The 18758-nt window shown below is 35.0% G+C and overlaps 1 protein-coding gene across 6 annotated transcripts in view; it reads left to right on the top strand.

Annotated features, from left to right (window-relative positions):
• Nucleotides 1-18758, top strand: part of XPO4 (exportin 4) — a 130518-nt gene that overhangs the window by 18298 nt on the left and 93462 nt on the right. For 3 of the 6 annotated variants that reach the window (XM_072611693.1, XM_072611692.1, XM_072611697.1), the window contains exons 2-3: nucleotides 8727-8832; nucleotides 14000-14141. In XM_072611693.1, coding sequence (XP_072467794.1) covers nucleotides 8739-8832; nucleotides 14000-14141 — 236 coding nt within the window. In that variant the 5' untranslated portion in view covers nucleotides 8727-8738. Of the gene's footprint in view, nucleotides 1-8726; nucleotides 8833-13731; nucleotides 13889-13999; nucleotides 14142-18758 lie in introns of those variants that run through there. The other 3 variants (XM_072611694.1, XM_072611696.1, XM_072611695.1) reach the window with 3 other exon arrangements.

Genomic DNA, 18758 nt, shown 5'->3' with positions numbered 1-18758 from the left:
TCAAGGCCAGATGTGGCTCTAGGCCCTCAAGTGTGGCCCTAGTACTGCATCCAAACTTCACTTAATAAAAAGATTTGTTCTGTAAAACTTGGATGCTGTCAGAAGGCTGCACCCAAGGACCTAGAAGGCCATATGTGGGCCTCAAGGTCGCAGGTTCCCCATCCCTGCCCTAGTCATTGGACATATAATGCAGATATATTTTGGTTTTCAGTCATGTGGTATTATGACAAGAGTACTTGCTAGATTTGGAGTAGTGATTTCCCTTTCTGTGCCATTTATTTTGTTGTAATCCTATTTTTCTAGTCTTCATATACCTTACTCCCTTCTACATATTCTGATTCAGTGATGCTGGGCTCCTTGGTATCCCTAGAACACTCCATCTCCAGGCTGTTCCTCATGGCAGGAATGCTTTACTTTTTGCTCTCCTTTCCTGGCTTCCTTCAAATCATAGCTCAAGTCTTACCCATTTCTCCTGTATATGTCTTGCTTGTACGTAATTGTTTGCATGTTTACTTCGTTGGACTGTGAACTCCTTGAGAACAGTGACTATCTTTTGCCTTTCTTTGTATCTCCAGTGCTTGGCACAGTATCTAGCACATAGTAGGTGTTTAATACATGCCAGGTGATTCACTGACTAATCTCTAGCAAGTTTATATCTGGCCGCAGGACCCAGATAGCTCCGGACAGCCCCCCTCACTCAAACTCAGTTGATTTGCATGTCATGACCTCACCTGGGCCTCATCTGTAAAATGAAGGAGTTGGACTAGAATGATTTCTAAGAATGATCCTTCTGACTTAAAATCCTTTAATTCCATTAAAATAAATCAACCCTATGTGGATCTTTTGTGTAGATTATAGCTTTCTCCCCTGCCTCTCCTTTTAATTACATCTTTAAAGTATAGTCTCGTAGTGGAAAGAATACAGAATTAGGATGCCTGAATTCAAAGCCAACCCAAAGCATTTCCTAGTTCTTTTGGAAAGGGCAAGCAATTTAACTTCTCAGAACCTCTCATTCTTCACCTGGAAAAATTGTGTGACATGTTATGAGGAAACTTTTTTGCAAACTACAAAACCCTGTATATAAATATGAGTGGTTATTATTAGTGGGACCACTTGATCCCAGGGTCGACTGGTTTTGCACTCCTGCAGATTGCTCTTTCCAAGAAGATCATACCAGTCCATCCATAGTGTAATAATGTACCTATTTTCCCACATACCTGGTAACACTGAATTTTATTCTTTCTAACTAATAAGATGTTTGAGTTCCTGATGTGGAAGCTGATTTTTTTTTTTTTGATAGCTTCAGGCTAATCTCCAACCTTACTGACTTCTATTTTGTTTAATTTTGAGCACTTGGTCTTCTATTGTCTCTGGATATCTCTATAAGGACATTCTTGTAAGCCTCTTTATTTTCTCTTTCTTTTGAAAAATAAGAAATTGTCACATTCTGTTAACAGTATAGAAATTCTGGATAGATATGATTTTTGATTGCTATTGTAGTAATTTTTTTTATTATTGCTTAGTCCGTTCTTTTTAAAATTCTCAATTGTTTGAGGAGAGCCACCTTGCTTATGTTTAAAAAGTGTAAGATTTCTTGAGAAAGTTTTTGTTTTCTCTATAGTGTGGCCTATATAATAGGGTAACTTAAGACAAAATGGGAGATCTCTTCACATTTTTTTTTCAATGAAATTTTGTTTTTTTTCAGGCAGTAGAAATATATCTTCTCTCTCTCATGCACTTTTCCCTTCATTTGAGAAGGAAAAAAAGCAAAACAAAACCCTGTTACAAATGTGTAGTCCAGCAAAACAAATTTACCCATTGGCCATGTCTAAAAAGAAAGAGTGTGTGAGTGTGTGTGTGTGTGTGTGTGTGTGAGAGAGAGAGAGAGAGAGAGAGAGATTTAGAACTCTGAGTCACCTGTCAGGAGGATGGGTAGCATATTTCATCATTAGTTCTCTGAAATTATGGTTGGTCATTACACTGATTAGAGTTCCCAAATCTTTCAGATTCATTTGACTTTACCATATTATTATCATTGTATAAATTGTTCTATCAGTTTTGTTTACTTCGTTCTGCATCGATTAATACATGTCTTCCCAGGTTTCTCTAAAACCACCTCCTTCATAATTTCTTACATCACAATAGTATTCTATCACATAAACAATAACTTGTTCAGCTGCTCCCCAGTTAATGGACATCCCTGAGATACCCGTTCTTTGCCACTTCAAAAAGAGCTATAAATATTTTTGTATGTCCTTAGTTTGTTTTGTTTAGTCCTAATCCCTCTCTTAATCTGTGATTCCCCTTTGTTCACTCCTTTCCTTCCTATTTCCCTGCTGAATGAAATGTATTTCTGTATCTCCAGCGCTGCCACCACTCCCACCCCCCATCTCCCTTTGACCAGTGTGAGGGTAAGGTTCAGGTGCCAGCCATCCCCCCTCCTTATTTGTATAGATTTCTTGTCCACCTTCATTATGTGAAATAATTTCGCCTGACTTTCTCTCTCCTCCCTCCCCCATTCCTCTTTGCTTCTCTTTCCATTTTTCTTTTAAGACTATCAAGACAGCCATTCCCAAACCTTCCATCTGATTAGATTCCCTCTGTGTTGCCTTATGATGAGGTTCAAAGGGGATATATATCATCTCCCTATATTTAGAATATAAGCAATTTATTCTTGTGTCGTCCCTTATGATTGTTCATTTGTGGTTACCTTCATGTTTTTTTTAAATTCCTGAATTTAAACTTGAATTTCTTTGCAGTTCTCTTTTCATCAAAAATGCTTAGAAATCATCTTTCATTAAAGTTCCATTTTTTCTCTTTAGTATTACAAATTATACTCAGTTTTACTGCGTAAATTTTTCTTGGCTCTAAACCTGCATGTTTTGCCTTCCGCTTCTTTAGAATGGTGGCTGCTAAAGAAACAGTGTGTTATCCTGACTGTGGCTCCACTGTTCTTGAGTTCTTTCTTTTTAACCCTTTGCAATATTTTTCTTTGACCTGGAAGCCCTGGATTTTGGTTCCTGAGAGTTTTCATTTGGGAGTTTCTTTGAGGATGTGACAAGTGTATTCCTTCTTTTTCTACTCCAGTTTTTACAGTATGATGTCTAAGCTCTTTTTTTGGTCCTGGCTTTAAGATAATCCAGTGGTACTTAAATTGTCTTTCCTTGACCTGTTTTCCAGGTCAAATGTTTTTGCTCTAAGATATGTTATATTTTCTTTATTTTTCAGACTTTTGACTTAATAATATTTCTTGTTTAATGAAATCATTGACTTTTATTTGGTCCATTTTATTTTTCAGAGTTTGTTGCTTGGGCAACTTTTTGTACTTTTTGTCTCAGGCTGTTAATTCCCTTTCCATCTCCCCCCATTCTTTCCCTCTAGTGCTTTCATTTGATTTGTTTCCTAAAATTTTTTACGACATTTTAAAACTTTTCTTTCATTTATTCCAGAAATTCTAGTTGAACTCCCCTGCCTTAGCTGCCCTCTCATCTTCTCCCCATCTTATCTCATCTTCTCCCCATCTTGACCCCATGGTGAACCAATTCAACTCTACACTGTCCTCTCTTGACTTTTTGGCCCTGTTATCCTGTCACTGAATACTACTGGCCAAACCTCAGCCTTGGATCACTCCCACTATTCTGCTGTCTTCACTCCTAAACTCATGCTTCTGAGATGGAGAAATTCACTCAACTGTTCTGACTGGGACAATTACAGCTTTATGTTACACAATTTCAAGTGGGCCCTCACTGTTGCTAGGCAATCCTACTATAGCTCCCTCATCTCACTATCCCACTGTCTGTGGAGGCTCTTCCAAATTTTTTTATTCTTCCTCAAGCCTCCCAGTCCCCCTCTCCCCCCTTTTAGGGGAGAACCTTGCCACTTATTTTACAAAAGAAAATTGAGACCATTCACCATGAACTCCCTTATCTCTTCCTCATTTCCCATCATTTAGGTGCATCTCTGTCACCATAATAATTTTTTATGTTGGGCTTCTTTTTTGTTTTCTCATTCTTCCAACCTATTCCTGACTTCAGGCTTTGTTAGGGTTGGGCTCTGCATACTTCTGGAAAGAAGGTTTAGGTTGCAACTTTCTTAGGGTATTAAGTATCCTATCATTTCAGGATCTCAGGGACAACTCAGGCAGACTTGACATCTGCAAGCTTTCATTACTACCGTGGTAGTCTCTGATCCAGTGCAAAGTCATCCACACTCTAGTCTGTTCCTTTGCCAGTTTCTGATGGTGGTTTGGATCTGAGCAAGTCAGCTGCTGCTGAACTCAACTCCATCAGCCAGTTAAGAAACTCTGCTTGCTGTTTCAGATTGATAGAACGGTAGCTTCCTTTATATCTGAGATTACTATGTTGGTTATTCCTCTGAAGGCTTATGACTTGTCTGGAAACTGGAACTGAGATCTCACTCTCTTCCTGGAGTCAGAGCCACAGTGCTGTTCTTGTTTCTCAACTTGCTTCTGTAGGCTATTTGGTCCTAGCCTATACTGCCTTAGGACATTTGCTCCTTACCCCAGAACTGTGCAGGTCTTGTCCTCAGTCCTTCAATCTGTGACCCAGAATTGGGTAGTGGGTGACAAAGCTGCCAACTGGCACCTGTTTGTACACTGCATGAAGTTAAGTGTGTGCCCTGATAGATGAAGTACCATAGGTCTGGAAGCTTGCTATACCTCTGTTATTCCTCCTTCACATTTTATTTAAAATAATAATTACTTTAGACATCTGGTTTTCTGAAAAATTTATTTGGTACTATGTACAACTGAAAAAACGTGCCAAACTCCAGGGAATTAGGGACTGTAGGACATAATAGAGGACAGTTTCATACTGGTTCATTTTCTTCTTTTTTAAAAAACATTGGATTTAATTAAAGTTTTAATGAATAAAAGTCTTCCTCCCTCTCCCTCTCCATTGGATAAGAAAAACATAAGCCATGTCCAGAAATGTTTGTCTAATTATGCATACTTAGCCAAGTTCTTAAAGTGTTTCAGAGTTCCTTGTCTTTACAATGTTGTTAAATTGTTTTCCTGATTCTGCTAAGTTCACTCTAATAATAACAACAATAACAATTTTATAAATACCATCTCATTTGATCCTCACAACATGTGAAGTAGATGCTATTATTACTATCCCCATTTTACAGAAGAAGAACCTGAGGCACAGAGACCTTAAGTGACTTGCCTAGGGTTATGTGAAGACAGGATATGAATTTTGATCTTCCTGACATCAAGTTTAGAACTGTGTGCTGCATCATACAAGTCTTTCCAGTTCTTTTCTGAAACTATCCCTTATGCAAGAGTGGACATATTTGAGGAATGTATGTAGAGGTAAGGAACATATGTAGAGGAGTACACGCACAGGGAACTATATGTGCCTGATTATATGTAGTAGGGCACACACATGAAAACACTGGTGGTCAGGGCACATCTGTGGGGAGAATAACTCTTTTGCAGCTGTATTTTTTCTTATGCCTTCTGATGATATCATCATACTGCTTTTTCTAGGCCTTTTGATGTATCCTGTTTTGTTTGCTGGATTCTCTTTCCTTGGTCTTGTCATTGGCAGATGTGGTTTCACTGGGCACATGGTTACAGAGTTTTACTGTGCTTCCAGCTACCACCTTGCACTGGAGTTTCTGTGCTGAGATAGAGAGGTGCTCAAGTGCTGAGATGCCTCTTCTCCAGAAAACAAAGAGTAGGCTATGCCATATCTCTTTTGTCTTAGAGCTCAACTCAATAGCTTAGGCCTCAGCTCTTTAAAGAAGGTAGGCCCTTTACACATTCATTATCAAACTAAGGAAAACAGCCACCTTTCTTCCTGTAAGGAGAGGGAGATTTCTCGGTTCCCAGAATCTTGTTACTGGAGATTATTTTTTTTCCCCCAGGGGAGACTTCATTTCCAGAAGCCATGCTCTTTGAGACCACATACTAATCAACCAGCTAAGAAGTGCCCACCGAGGTTTAATCCATTTCTGAATCTCTAATGTCTGGGGATGAATATCAGTTCATTGTCCTAGACAGCCATCTGATTTAAGACTAGAAATTCCTTGTAATTTAACTCCTGATTGCCAATTTGCTCTGTTTCAAGGTCCTTTTAAAAGGCTGATTTTCAGCAAGCTACTTATGTGGGGCTATTTGAGTCCCAGGAGACACAAGCTTTTCCATACTTCCAGATTTCTGAGTCTCTCATTCAAATGAAAGGAAGTTGGGGAAGGCAAGGAACAAAAGAGGCCAGATTAACCATTAGTCTCCTCCATAATCCTTTGTTCTCTGAGAAGTCTGAGGGGCAAGAGGAGGCATACTGAAGTTGTAAGTCCCCAAGTAGTAGATCCAGGTAGAAAGTGTAGACATGTATGTGCAGAGTCCCTTCTGTTAAAGGAGAAGGGGGATGTATATGGTTCTTCCCTCCAGTCAGAAGGTAGAGATAAGGTGTCAGTACCAAGGGTGATTTGGTCTTTTGGGGTGATGATAAACTACTCTTTTGGGGGAGATACAGAAGTTTGTTTAGGTTGAAAACAAAGCATAATTCCCTAGGGAATAACACAGGTGTTGGTGAATATTAGAGAATTTGCCTTATCTGTTATAATTGAAGATTCTAGTGCTATCTGGAGCAGTTGGTAATCAGTGTAATTATTTTATTTTAAAATACTCTTCCATTAGAGAAGTTTGTTACTGCCTTTTGAGTGATTTGATTTATTGAATTAGACTTAATTCAGTTATTTAGAGAATTTTAGAGTGCTGATCATGATATCTTTTGAATACATAGTTCAAATGCTTTTCAGACTTAATGGTTTTCTGCTTATGCAAATTGTAACTTTCTTGTTGAATTTCTAAAATTTTTAGCCATTTTAGACTTTTTATACAAATTATACAAACTGATTGGGGCAGCTAGATGGCACAGTGGATGGAGCACTGGACTTGGAATCAGGAAGGCTCATCTTCATGAGTTTAAATCCGGCCTCAGACACTTAACTCTATAACCCTGGTCAAGTCACTCAACCCTATTTGCCTCAGTTCATTATCTATAAATAAACTGGAGAAGGAAGTGGCAAGCCACTCCAGTATCTTTACCAAGAAAACCCCATAATGGGGTCACTGAGTAAGATACAACTGAAACAACTGAACAGCAACAACAAAGAATAATAGATTTTCGTTTTTGAGTTTGCTAATTGAAGGAAAGAGGGAAGAAAAGTTTTAATCTTATTTTGACTTATTTACTGGTAGTTACTGGTAGTTTTGAGAGACTAATGTAAACTTACTATTTGCAATATTGCTTTAATATCTTAATTTTGTTATGTGTGTAGTAATCTGTTTTAGACTGTTAGCTCCTAGGAAGAGGGAGTGAGTTGTTATATAGTTCTGTATAATCGTACACATCACATTGTCACACACAATATACTCCTTTAGACATGTTTTGATTATGAAGATGATGCTGAGAGGATGTAGATAATGTAGAAATTATTTAATCCTCATAATCCAGAGGTGACAAACTAGCTTCATTTGATTTAATGCCAAATACAATGTATTGCGTAAAGATAAAGGTTTTTCTCTTTGTTATATCATATGGATAGGGGAACAGTGTGTCACTAACTTAGAAATAGCTTACTTTGGAACTTTTTTATAAATAGAAATTTATCTATGGTATTTTGCTTCTGCTCGTCTGGTACCTGAATTTTAAAAGATGAAGCCCTAGAGGGCGCTCTTTCACTATAAATGGTAGCAGAAGTTGGCTAGTCTGATGTTTAGTTTAAGATCTTTAGATTTAAAAGTTAGTCTTTTATTTCATTGACTAGAATTGAATGGATGAGTACTTAGATATTAAGTAATCTGTTCCCTCAAGAATATTAGCTAGCTTATAAAAATGTTTCAGTTTTTTTGCATTTGTTTTAAAATATGTCTCATTTAAGGATGTGTTTAGTATTTTTTGTCCTTCAAATGGTTTGAGCCTACTAAAATTATTTTCCTCCTTAACATTCCTGTTAGAATAATGAAAGTTTCGTTTTCCCCCCACATTTTTTTCTCCCTTTTAAAAATATTTCTATTGTTTCATTTGGTGGGGTTTAAGTAGAGACACCAATTTTTTTCCTTTGTAATTTCCACATTTGGTCAAAGCCTAATGAAAGCATATTGTAAGAATAAATGTATCAAGGAGATGCTCTTAAGAAATATTTAGTCTTAACTTTTTTGAGACAAATTGAGCAAATGTATTTAGAAATGGTGAATTTATTAAGGTAGTCTGGATTTTTGACTGATTAATTCCTGACCCTCTATAAACATTCAGTAAAAGCCAACATTTAATTGTACCTCTAATGTTATTCCATGGTTGCTTGATTTGATGATCTTACAAGTATCTGTTGTTAGAATTATCTGATAAAGCCCTTTTTTGTTTAAAAATTTATAACATGCAATTAATATTCATGTTCTTGAAAGTTATTTATTATTCTTGCTCAGATTGAAAATTCATCCCGTAATAATATAATGGAATGAGAGCCCATTTTCCAGCTGAAGTAATTTTGTTGTTGATATTGGTAGGAAATGCCAGCAATACTCAATTGAACATTAGTAACATTTTTTTTTTTTGCCATTGTTGTGAAACTTTTCCTTAATAATATGAAATTGAGGTGATATTGTAAGTTCATGGAATATTATAAGGGACAGTATGTACAAACTTAAAAATTAGACATATCTAAGTAGGGTTTTTTTTGTTTTGTTTTAAATTAAGGCACCACCTTCTATGGTCAATAATGAACAACGCCAGCATGCAGAACATATATTCTTATCATTTAGGAAATCAAAATCACCTTTTGCGGTTTGCAAGCATATTCTGGGTAAGTGTTAATTTTTTCATTTTTGTTGCATAATCTTATTACAGTAATTTAAATGGCTAAAATATTTAATATTTTTGCTATATGGTTTAAATTAAAGAGATACTTATTTGAAATACTAGAACTTTTACATTAATTATACTAAAGTGAATTTTATAAGATATTCCTCAGGGCAAAAAGAAAACTTTGTTAGTTTCAATTATTAATTTTATCTGTTTAAAATATAGTTTAAAATGAAAGACCTATTTTTAAAAACCAGAACATAATTTGAGTTTACTTTTTAAAAACGTTGATATGTTCATCATTTCAGTTATTCAGTTCTTTTCATACATATGATATCAACTCTCAAAGGAAAAGTGACAGGCAGCCCCCATATAGTAGCTCTTGTAGTCAGGATGATATGGATTCAAGTCCCTCTTTGGACACATGCTGGCCCTGTGACCCTGAGCCCTTTCCAACTCTAACTCAGTGATCTCTCATACTAGATCATTTAAATTCTCTGTGGCCCAGGCAACTCTTTAAATACTGTAAGGTACAGAATCGTTGCCTTGAACTGCTTATAACTAGAGGGTGTTTCCTTACCTGTAATTGGCTTCACACATAGATGGAATCACTGACCTCTAGGTATAGGAACAACTCTCAAAGGAAAAAATTCTGCATTGTGCCCAGCCCACTTTTAAAATGTGACTCAGAAATGAATGGATATCATGGGAGACAGAAACATATTTTCATATTTTGGAATGATTTAAAAATAAAAAAACACCTTTCATTTTAAGACCTCTATGGAAGTTTTTTCTCAAAGAAAATACATTAATACAACATTTATATTAAAAGTTTTATATATTGAATCTCAGAATTATAAAACTACCTCTTTCACTGATGGTATTTACTACTAAGAGCTACAGTGAAACTATCTGCTCCCTTTTAATTTATTTTACATTGACTTTGCTTTTGATCAGTTAGCCTCCTTTTATTTGACAGAATTTTATTTGAGGTCCGTAACACTTGTTGATTAAGTCACATAGGAAGTAAAGTTTAGAATGAATTGCTGATTTTAATCCTGTACTCTCAGTTTTATGTACTAAGTAGAAAACTTAATTTTGGTGTTTCATTATGCTATGTGACTAAGGGTTATATGCTTGATACAATTACCTTCTTTACTTTGAGATCTCAGTTTCTTTTAAAAGAAAAGAACACTTTTGCATGGTCTGTATTTTTAGCACCAAAAGTGGTAAGGGTAGGTCAATTAACTCACTCCTGAGTAGGCAGGTCCTTTTGCTGACAAGCCAGTTTTTAACAACTCAGATGAAATTTTTATATTTTTTGAATGGTTAATTTTGTACCCGGGAGTGGTATAGATCTGATATGACAAACTGGCTCAGACACAAGTATATTTCTCTTTTGTAATATACCTGGAGAAAATTTAAAAGAAACAAAACCTCAAGGTAAGCAAATTAAAGAATCCTATTTCCTTTCCACCTAGTGCCGTAGGTTAGCATTGTTAGATTTCAGAAAATCATTGTGGCTAAAAATAATGAATCTAGGGTCCACCTACATTTGTTCTGAGAACTAGTTATTTTATTTGTGTCTTTTTTGCTGGATGTACACAGCTGGGCTTTCCTGTGGCTTAATTTAGCAGTTCAAGTGATTACTAGTTCATTCTAGATGGTAAATAGAAAAATTTCCAGTGTATCTAAGTTTCACTTTTATGAAGTAGTATTAACTTTGTTGCTATTTTGGGTTTATTTAAGAATGTATTTTTGACATGGGATGAATTTTTGAAGGGGTAGTAGTGTCAATTCCAGCTATACTCCGGAATCATCTTGAATTTTGGAATGTTAAAGTTGCAGATGTTACTTTTGAGTGCATGTATTACCAATAACATCATTAATATACTATAGATCTTTCTGTTACATTCATGTTTACATCTAAACACCACAGACTGTCTTTTACTCAGTTGCCACCAGCAAAGAAGGGTAATTCCTCTAAGAAGACTTCTCATTCAGGTGGCAGTCAATCACAGGCCAGGATTTTCACATTCTTATTCAGGAAATTAATTTCATTTCATGGGCATCATTTAGGGAATTTGTTCTAAAACTTTAAAAGAGAAAAAAAATCTTGCCCTTCTATCTTGTGTGACTTAAATTCCTTCTTTCTTAGTTTCAGCTTGAATTTTACATATTTTCCACTTTTCTTCATTTCTTTCTCTAGCTCTTATGTTTGTATTTATTTTCTTTCCTCTTTTCTGTGTTTGTATTTATTTTGGTAGGAAAGAACCTTCAGACATAATCACTCAATCTCAGGACACTTCAGTGCCTTTTGACTAAGCAGTGCTAAAGTGTTCTTTCTCAGAAAACCTCATGACTTTTATTCTTATTGTTAGGAAATAGATGAGCAAAAGCATTTATTTTTCTCTAGGTGCTAATTTTGTAGCAATCCTGTGTTCATATTCTAGGGAACATCATTTCTTTTTTACCTTGAAGTAGTTAAAAAAAGAGGCAATTATAATGATAAAAGCTTGGGTTTCAGAATTTTGGGAAATATTTTCTTAATACTGTCAACAATGAGAATTGGCTCTTGTGAAATTCTTTTAATGAATCACTTTTTACCTAAGATTATTTCTTTGCTTTTGGTCAAGTCAAGTATACAGGTTGTCTTAGTGTGATTTTAAGCTACTAAAGTTTGTTTGGAAATCTCAGATGTAAATTCTGAAGGGTTCTTTACTGTTCCACTTGCTAAATTACTCATTATCTTACAGAGAGGGCTTGAGGAATGGAGGAACAGTTACTTTATTGGTAAAGTGCCAATCTTTTGAACCTCTTCTATTGAACTGAAAACTTCCTCCCTTATTTAGAGAGAATGAATGATTTCCATTTAGTGTATTATACTCTTTATGGCTGTGGAGATTTTTAGAAAAATTAGAGATGAATTTTGGTTTATAGGATTCTTTAAAAGAGATGGTTTCATTTTGGTCAGAAGTAAATTAATCCTTTAAAGTGACTTGAAAACAATTGCTTTTGCCAGACAGAGTTTGTATTGCTAGACAGATGTGAACACAACATGGTAAATGGGTATGCTTTTTTTTTTTGCAAGTGGCTAGCTCAAAACTCTCTGAAGACCCAAAAGTTCAAAAATATCCTTGTAATAGTTACCAAAAGTATTGGTTGTATAGTCATAGGTAGATTACTTATTGTTATCAGTAGATTTCTAGATAGGATCTCTTGCTAGTTCATCTTCTATGCAAAAGATGGTTTGTAAAAGTTTATCTTAGTACTTTGGAAAGTCATACAAGCAGAATTGGTTTTGTTAAAAATTGTGGCTTTGGTTTTCCTATGTACATAGTTCCTAGAAGTCATAATTCTGGGGGTCCAGGAGTTTGGAAATCTTCATGTTATCTGCTATAGTGCATTCAAGGAATATGAATGGTCATAGTTGTGCTTTGTGGCCTAAGTATGCCACCTGTAAACCTATTAAATAAGGGAAAAGTCTGTTGACTTATCAGGCCTTTTAAAATACCAGTTGATAAGACTATTTTAGAGGCTAAATAGAGCATTTTATAGTTTATGACAATCCAAGCATTTATTTGGGTCCTATGCTTAAACATGCAGTGGGTTTTTTCTTTTTTGGAAGAGGATTAGTGTGAGCTGAAGAGATAACAGTGTTTCTTTGTTCACTCTAAAGGCCAAAGTTGCTTGGTTATGGTGGCTGTGTTGTGGTAGAGGAAATAAATATGTGTTGTCTTACCTTGAGTAATTGGTAGTAAGAAGTTATTTGAGTTATGTTTGTGAGGTAGCTCCATATTCCTCTTTAAATGAAGTAGATGATATGTAGCTTTTAATTGCCTTCAGCCCACTGTGCATTGAGCCTTTACTTCTTCTATCAGATCTTTACCAGAGTCCTATATTAATTTCTAAGAACTGTCTCTTTTTTTATGAATTGTGATTTCCATCAGGAATAGAATTTATACTAAGGCTACGTTTAATAAGTCAAACTTTTAAAAATAAGACCAGACTCTTTATTTTTTTCTTCATGTAGCTTCACAGTACCCAGTGTAGGAGACTTAAGGGACATGCAGTTGTTCATTAATGGTTAATCTTCCCAGATTTCCATACCTAATCTTTGCCAAGACCATTTTAGACCATTTGTAAGATTTTAGTAACAATCAGAGTTTGAGAAGGGGAAAATAATTGATATCAGCCTTTCAGTGCTTGTGTGTATCTTCAGGATACTTTGACACATGTTACTAATTTTATGCTACAGTTTGTTTTTGATAGTTTAAAGATATTACTGTTCAAATGTCTTGGCAAGTTATCTGGAATCTGGCTATGTAGTTTATGTGGCAAAGTCTCTCAGATTTCTGCACATTTCTTGACTTTAGACTGTTTCTTCCTTTTTGAAATGGCATTTGAAAACTATTCATCAGAGCTATTTGGTACCTGAATCACAGAGAATCTGATGCCTGTTGATACTTCATTTTTTTTCTGTGATCCAATTCTTAGTGCAGATACCATAATTTGATAGATAAGAATTCCTTCAAAGTGTAGGATGGGGATTTTTACTCAGTTTGATCAGTAGAGCAATCAGAAAATTTGCAAGAACTTCTCACCTTGTGTAATACTTTGTTTATATTTTTTGGAAAAAATAACCTAAACTAATTTTTGTACTGTTTTGAGTTTCCTGTTAGAGATGGGTCGTCTTGCTGAAAGAAAAACTGTATCATTTGCAATCATAAATCTTTTAGCAACATGGCTCATCACACATGGGAATACTCAAAATCTGTTTTTTGTTTAAATGTCTTCAAGGGCAACATACCATTTATACCTGGTGAGAATATCTTAGGAAAATTTCTGATTGCTTTATTTTTTTATTTTTATTTTTTTTTAAAGCTGTGTTATTTTTTAGTTCTTCATGCTTTGGAAGTAACAGTTGAAGAGAGGTGAGGAAAGTTTGTGAAAATTGTGATCCTGATTAGCTGCCACCTGCCTGAGGTGTCTTCTGAGAGGAACTAACCTCTTTGTGGTGCTAGAGCAAGGTCACGGGAAAAATAAAAAAGAAACAGGTAATCATTTTATTCCTTGTCTGAAAAGTTCTCTTTTCAAATTAAGAAATGCACATTGTGGAGTTTCATAACAACCAGTGTCTGAAGAAATTTTTTTTATTTTCCTAACAGAAACTAGTAAAGTGGACTATGTCCTTTTTCAAGCTGCCACAGCGATAATGGAAGCAGTTGTTCGAGAATGGATTCTTTTAGAAAAAGGTAGCATCGAGTCACTGCGAACATTCCTTTTAACCTATGTCTTACAAAGGCCTAAGTAAGTACATAGAAGAAATGCCAGTAAAATGCCTTTTGCAGTTTTACATGCCTTTGAGAGTGTGTCTTTTTGTTTAAAATATTAATCATTTTATCCCATGTTAAAATTGTAAGATCCTTGAAGGCAAGAACTTTTCCCATTTTTGTCTCCTAACCCCCAGGGTCTTGGGTGTTGTAGATGTTTATTGTGTTGAAGACCTTGGGCAAGTCACTTAACCCGTATGTGCCAGTTTCCTTATCTGTATAATATAGTCCTTACGAATATTAAAGGAGGTGATATGTGTGATGTGCTTTGCAAACCTTAAATCACTAGCTATTATTATTAGGTGTTAACTGGTAGTTGGATTTAAAAAAACCTTATAAAATTTCATTTTGGAAAAGTGGCTTTTCAAATATTCAGAATTTTAAAAGCTAAATGTTTGAAGGAAGGTAAACTAAGAACAGTTTCGTTTCTTAGAAATCCAACAAAATACTAAATAGGCTTCAAGAATAGCTGATAAACATTTTATGCTATTTTTGCAGTTAGAAACTTGTCTGGATCTTTATCTTTAAAGTAAAAAGGGAAATTGCCCATTAAATTAGTTAAAAGTTGTTATTTTCATTAAACAAGAATTCTCTATGCTGGCATTTCCTATACTCCATATTTCACAGAACTATGTTATTCATGTGATTTAAATAGGTAGGGATTCTGTGAGAAGAAGAAGATTAAATACGAAAATATTTTCTATGTATCAAAAATGTGTTATGTGAAGTAATTCTTGGGAAATTAAAAAAGATATAGTTTCCTCCTTTTTATCTCAAATTTTCATATCCCTACATTGAACTTTTACTTCAGTTATTGCATATTCCCCTGGACCTAGATTTATGGGTTCCATCAGTTTATTATAACTCATAAATATTCTGTGGCCCTATTAATTATACTGATGTGAATCACAGTATTATACTGTTGTGAATCACACAGTGAAACACAGATGGCCTTAGAGGCCATCTAGTTTAACCTAACCCAGACCTGAACAAGAATCCCCTCTATAGTACATCTTACAAATTGTTGCCTAGCTTTTGCTTTTAAAAGCTCCAGGGGAGGGCATCTGCTGCCTCCTGAGGCATTCCATTCTCTAATGGTTATGGCAGCTTTTTGTATCTCAAGTCTAAATTTACTTCTTTCCAGTTTTTATCCCTTGCTTCTTGTTCCATCTGGGTCCAAGAAGAGCAGGTCTGTTTTCTCTTTCTTCTCCTTCAAGAAACCTGTCATGTCTTCTTACTCAAATCTTCTCCCCTCTAGGCTAACCATGTCTTTTTTTTCTTTTTTTTTTCTTTTTTTTTCTTTTTCTTTTTTTTTTTTTTACCATTCATATGGTTAACTCAAGATCTTTCACATTGCTGTTTGCTCTCCTCTGGACATTTTCCAGTTTATTAATGTTTTTTCTAAAATAAGGTATCTAGAATTGAACACAGTACTTATGATGTGGTCTGATAAGGGAGATAAATACAGTGGAACTATGACTTCCTTATACCTGCGTACCATTCCTCTCAATGCAGTTTCTTATTATCTTTCATTCATTCATTTTTCTCTTGAAATTAAATTTTATTTTTAAAATTAATAATAATTTATTTTTATCCTTCCCAGTATCCCCCACCCATTGGGGAAAAAAAGAACAATATTACCCTTGTAATAAATATAATAGTCAAGTAAAACTAACTCTTTCATTGGCCATATTCAGACAAAAATATCTCTACGTGCAGCTTGAGTCTGTTGCCTCTCAATCAGGAGGTGGGTAGCATGTTTTATCATCTTGTTGGTTATTGCTTTGATCAGATTTTTTAAATCCTTCACACTCAATCTTTAAAACGTAAAATGTTATTATTGTATGAATTACTTTGGTTCTGCTCACTTTGCTTGACATAAGTTCATACTAATCTTCCCAGGTTTTTCTGAAATCATCTCTTTCATCACTTTCTTACACTGAGCCAAAATATATCTCATTGCATCTTCTGCTCATAGTGGAAGTGATGTAATATATTCCATCATTCCCCATTTGATGGGCACTCTCTTAGTTTCCAGCTCTTTACCAACTGAGAGAATGGGTTTCAGTCAGTGAAAATCCACCACTGGTTCTGGAAAAGCAGCTATCTGACCTTGCTAGTTTAAAGCAGAATGGTGGATAATACTGATAATGATTCACTATCATTTATTTATTTCTGCTACATGGAGCTTATAGTTTTCTGTAGCACTCACATCTTTTTCAAACAAACTGTTGTCTAGATACCTCCTAGACTCTTACATTGGAATTGATTTTTTTTTGTTCAGTATTTTTATTTTTCCCCAATTACATGTAAAAACAATTTTTAACATTCTTTTAACAATTTTGTGTTCCAGATTCTCTCTCTTCCTCCCCCGTCAACTCCTTCATTGAGAAGGCAAGCAGTTTGATAGAGATCATACATGTGTAGTCATGCACAATATTTCCATATAAGTCATGTTATGAAAGAAAACAATTGGAAAAATCCCCACCCCCAAAAAACCCTCAAGAAAAATAAGGAAAGCAGAAAACAAAATATGCTTTCATCTGTATTCAGACACCATTCATTTTTTCACTAGGAATGAATAGCATTTTTCATCATAAGTTCTTGAGAGTTTTCTTGGATCATTGTATAGCTGATAATAGCTAAGTCATTCACAGCTGGTCATCTTATAGTATTGCTATTACTTTGTACACTACATTTCACATTGCATCAGGTCATGGAAGTCCAAGTTTTTCTTGCTTATTTGTTATAGCACAGCAGTATTCCATCACAGTCACATACCACAATTTGTTCATTTACCAATTAATAGGCATCCCCTCAATTTCCAGTTCTTTGCCATCAGAATAGAACTAGTATAAATATTTTTGTACATATAAGTCCTTTTCCTTTTTGTTTTTTTATTTCTTTTGGGATACGGCCCTAGTAGTGGTATTGCTAGGTCAAAGGGAGGGCTTGGTTTTATAGCCCTTTGGGCATAGTTCCAAATTGCTCTACAGAATGGGTTGAATCAGTTCACAACTCTACCAGAAGAGCATTAATGTCTCATTTTTCCCCACGTCCTTCCAAAATTTGTCATTTTCCTTTCCTGTCTCTGTTAGCCAATCTAATAGTTAAGAGGTAGTAACTCAGAATGGTTTCAGTTTACATTTCTCCAATCAGTAGTGAGGAAGAGCATTTTTTCATATGGCTGTAGATAGCTTTGATTACTCCATCTGAAAACTGTTCTTATCTTTTGAACATTTAGTAATTGGGGAATGACATTTTTATAAATTTGACTTAATTCTCTATATGTTTGAAAAATGAGGCCTTTATCAGAGAAACTTGCTTCAAAATTTTTTTCCCAGTTAATATTGTGAACTGTATTTCCCTCCATCCTGTTGCCCCCTGCCCCGTTTATTGTTTTCTCTCTATCCTTTCACCCTGTCCTTCCTCAAAAGTGTTTTGCTTCTGACTACCTCCCTCTAATCTGCCCTTCTCTTCCACTCCTACTTTTCTTTTCTGTTCCCTTCAACTGTAAAAACCTTTTCTTGCCTCTTTTATGTGAGATAATTTACTTCATTCTACCTTTTCTTTTCCCTTTCTCTCAGGATATTCCTCTTTCATTTCACCACTTAATTTTATTTTTTTAGATATCATCCCTTCATATATTTGAATTGATTTTTAATCCTTTTCTAAAACTATGTATCTGAATTTCAGGTTATTAGAGTTGAACCTCAGTGTTTTAACCTGTCAAAATCTTTTGAATCCTTGCCATTATCTAATTTGTTAGCTATTTTTTCAAATGTTGTGTCATCTTCAAATGTAATAAACATTCCATAGAAGCATTGATTGAATAAAGAGCCAGGTCATTGATACAGTGCTAACCAGTACTATAAACTTCCTTTCTTTTTGATGTCAAACCCATAATAACCCTTCTATGGATGTAACTCTTCAGCCAGTTCTGAATCCTTCTAATTGTAGCTAATCTCTCTTTCTTTGTCAAGCAAAGTATGATCTACTTTGTCATAGGCTTTTTAAAAATATAGTGTTTCCTGATCTATCATTCTAATGACCCCTAGACGAAATAATGTTAATATGGTACAACATTCTGTTTTTCTTGAGTTTTATTGATACCCCACTTTTTTCTTTGAGTATAGCCATTTTTTTAGTGTCCCCCTCCGCCCATTGAAATCCTGTCTTAAAACGCATTTTTAAAAACCAACTCACAAAATGACCACATTTGCTATTGTATTTAACATTAATAAATATTACATGATAAATCCATTCTGACTTCTTGTTGTGTTCCTTTCTAGTCCTTTGCTAACTAATCATCTCTAATATTTTCTAAAATTTTTATCAAAATCAAGGTCACTGGCCTGTGGTTTGTATGTAATAGTCTATTTTCTTTTCTGAAAATTAGGATATTTACCTTTCTCCCATCCTCTAATACCTTTCTTTTCCATGATTTTTCAGAGAACATTTTCAGTGACTGAGCAATCACACCCTATTTCAAATGGCCCTGGTGATGGTGATTTACACATCTACTTTTGAGCCACTTGGTGCTCTTATTACTATTTACCCATCTTATATTTCAGTTTCTAATTAGCCATTGTTT

The sequence above is a fragment of the Notamacropus eugenii genome, chromosome 5 (assembly GCF_028372415.1).
Source record: "Notamacropus eugenii isolate mMacEug1 chromosome 5, mMacEug1.pri_v2, whole genome shotgun sequence".
Classification (NCBI taxonomy): domain Eukaryota; kingdom Metazoa; phylum Chordata; class Mammalia; order Diprotodontia; family Macropodidae; genus Notamacropus; species Notamacropus eugenii.
Note: the sequence above shows the minus strand (reverse complement) of the source record. Positions and strands in the feature narration are given on the sequence as shown.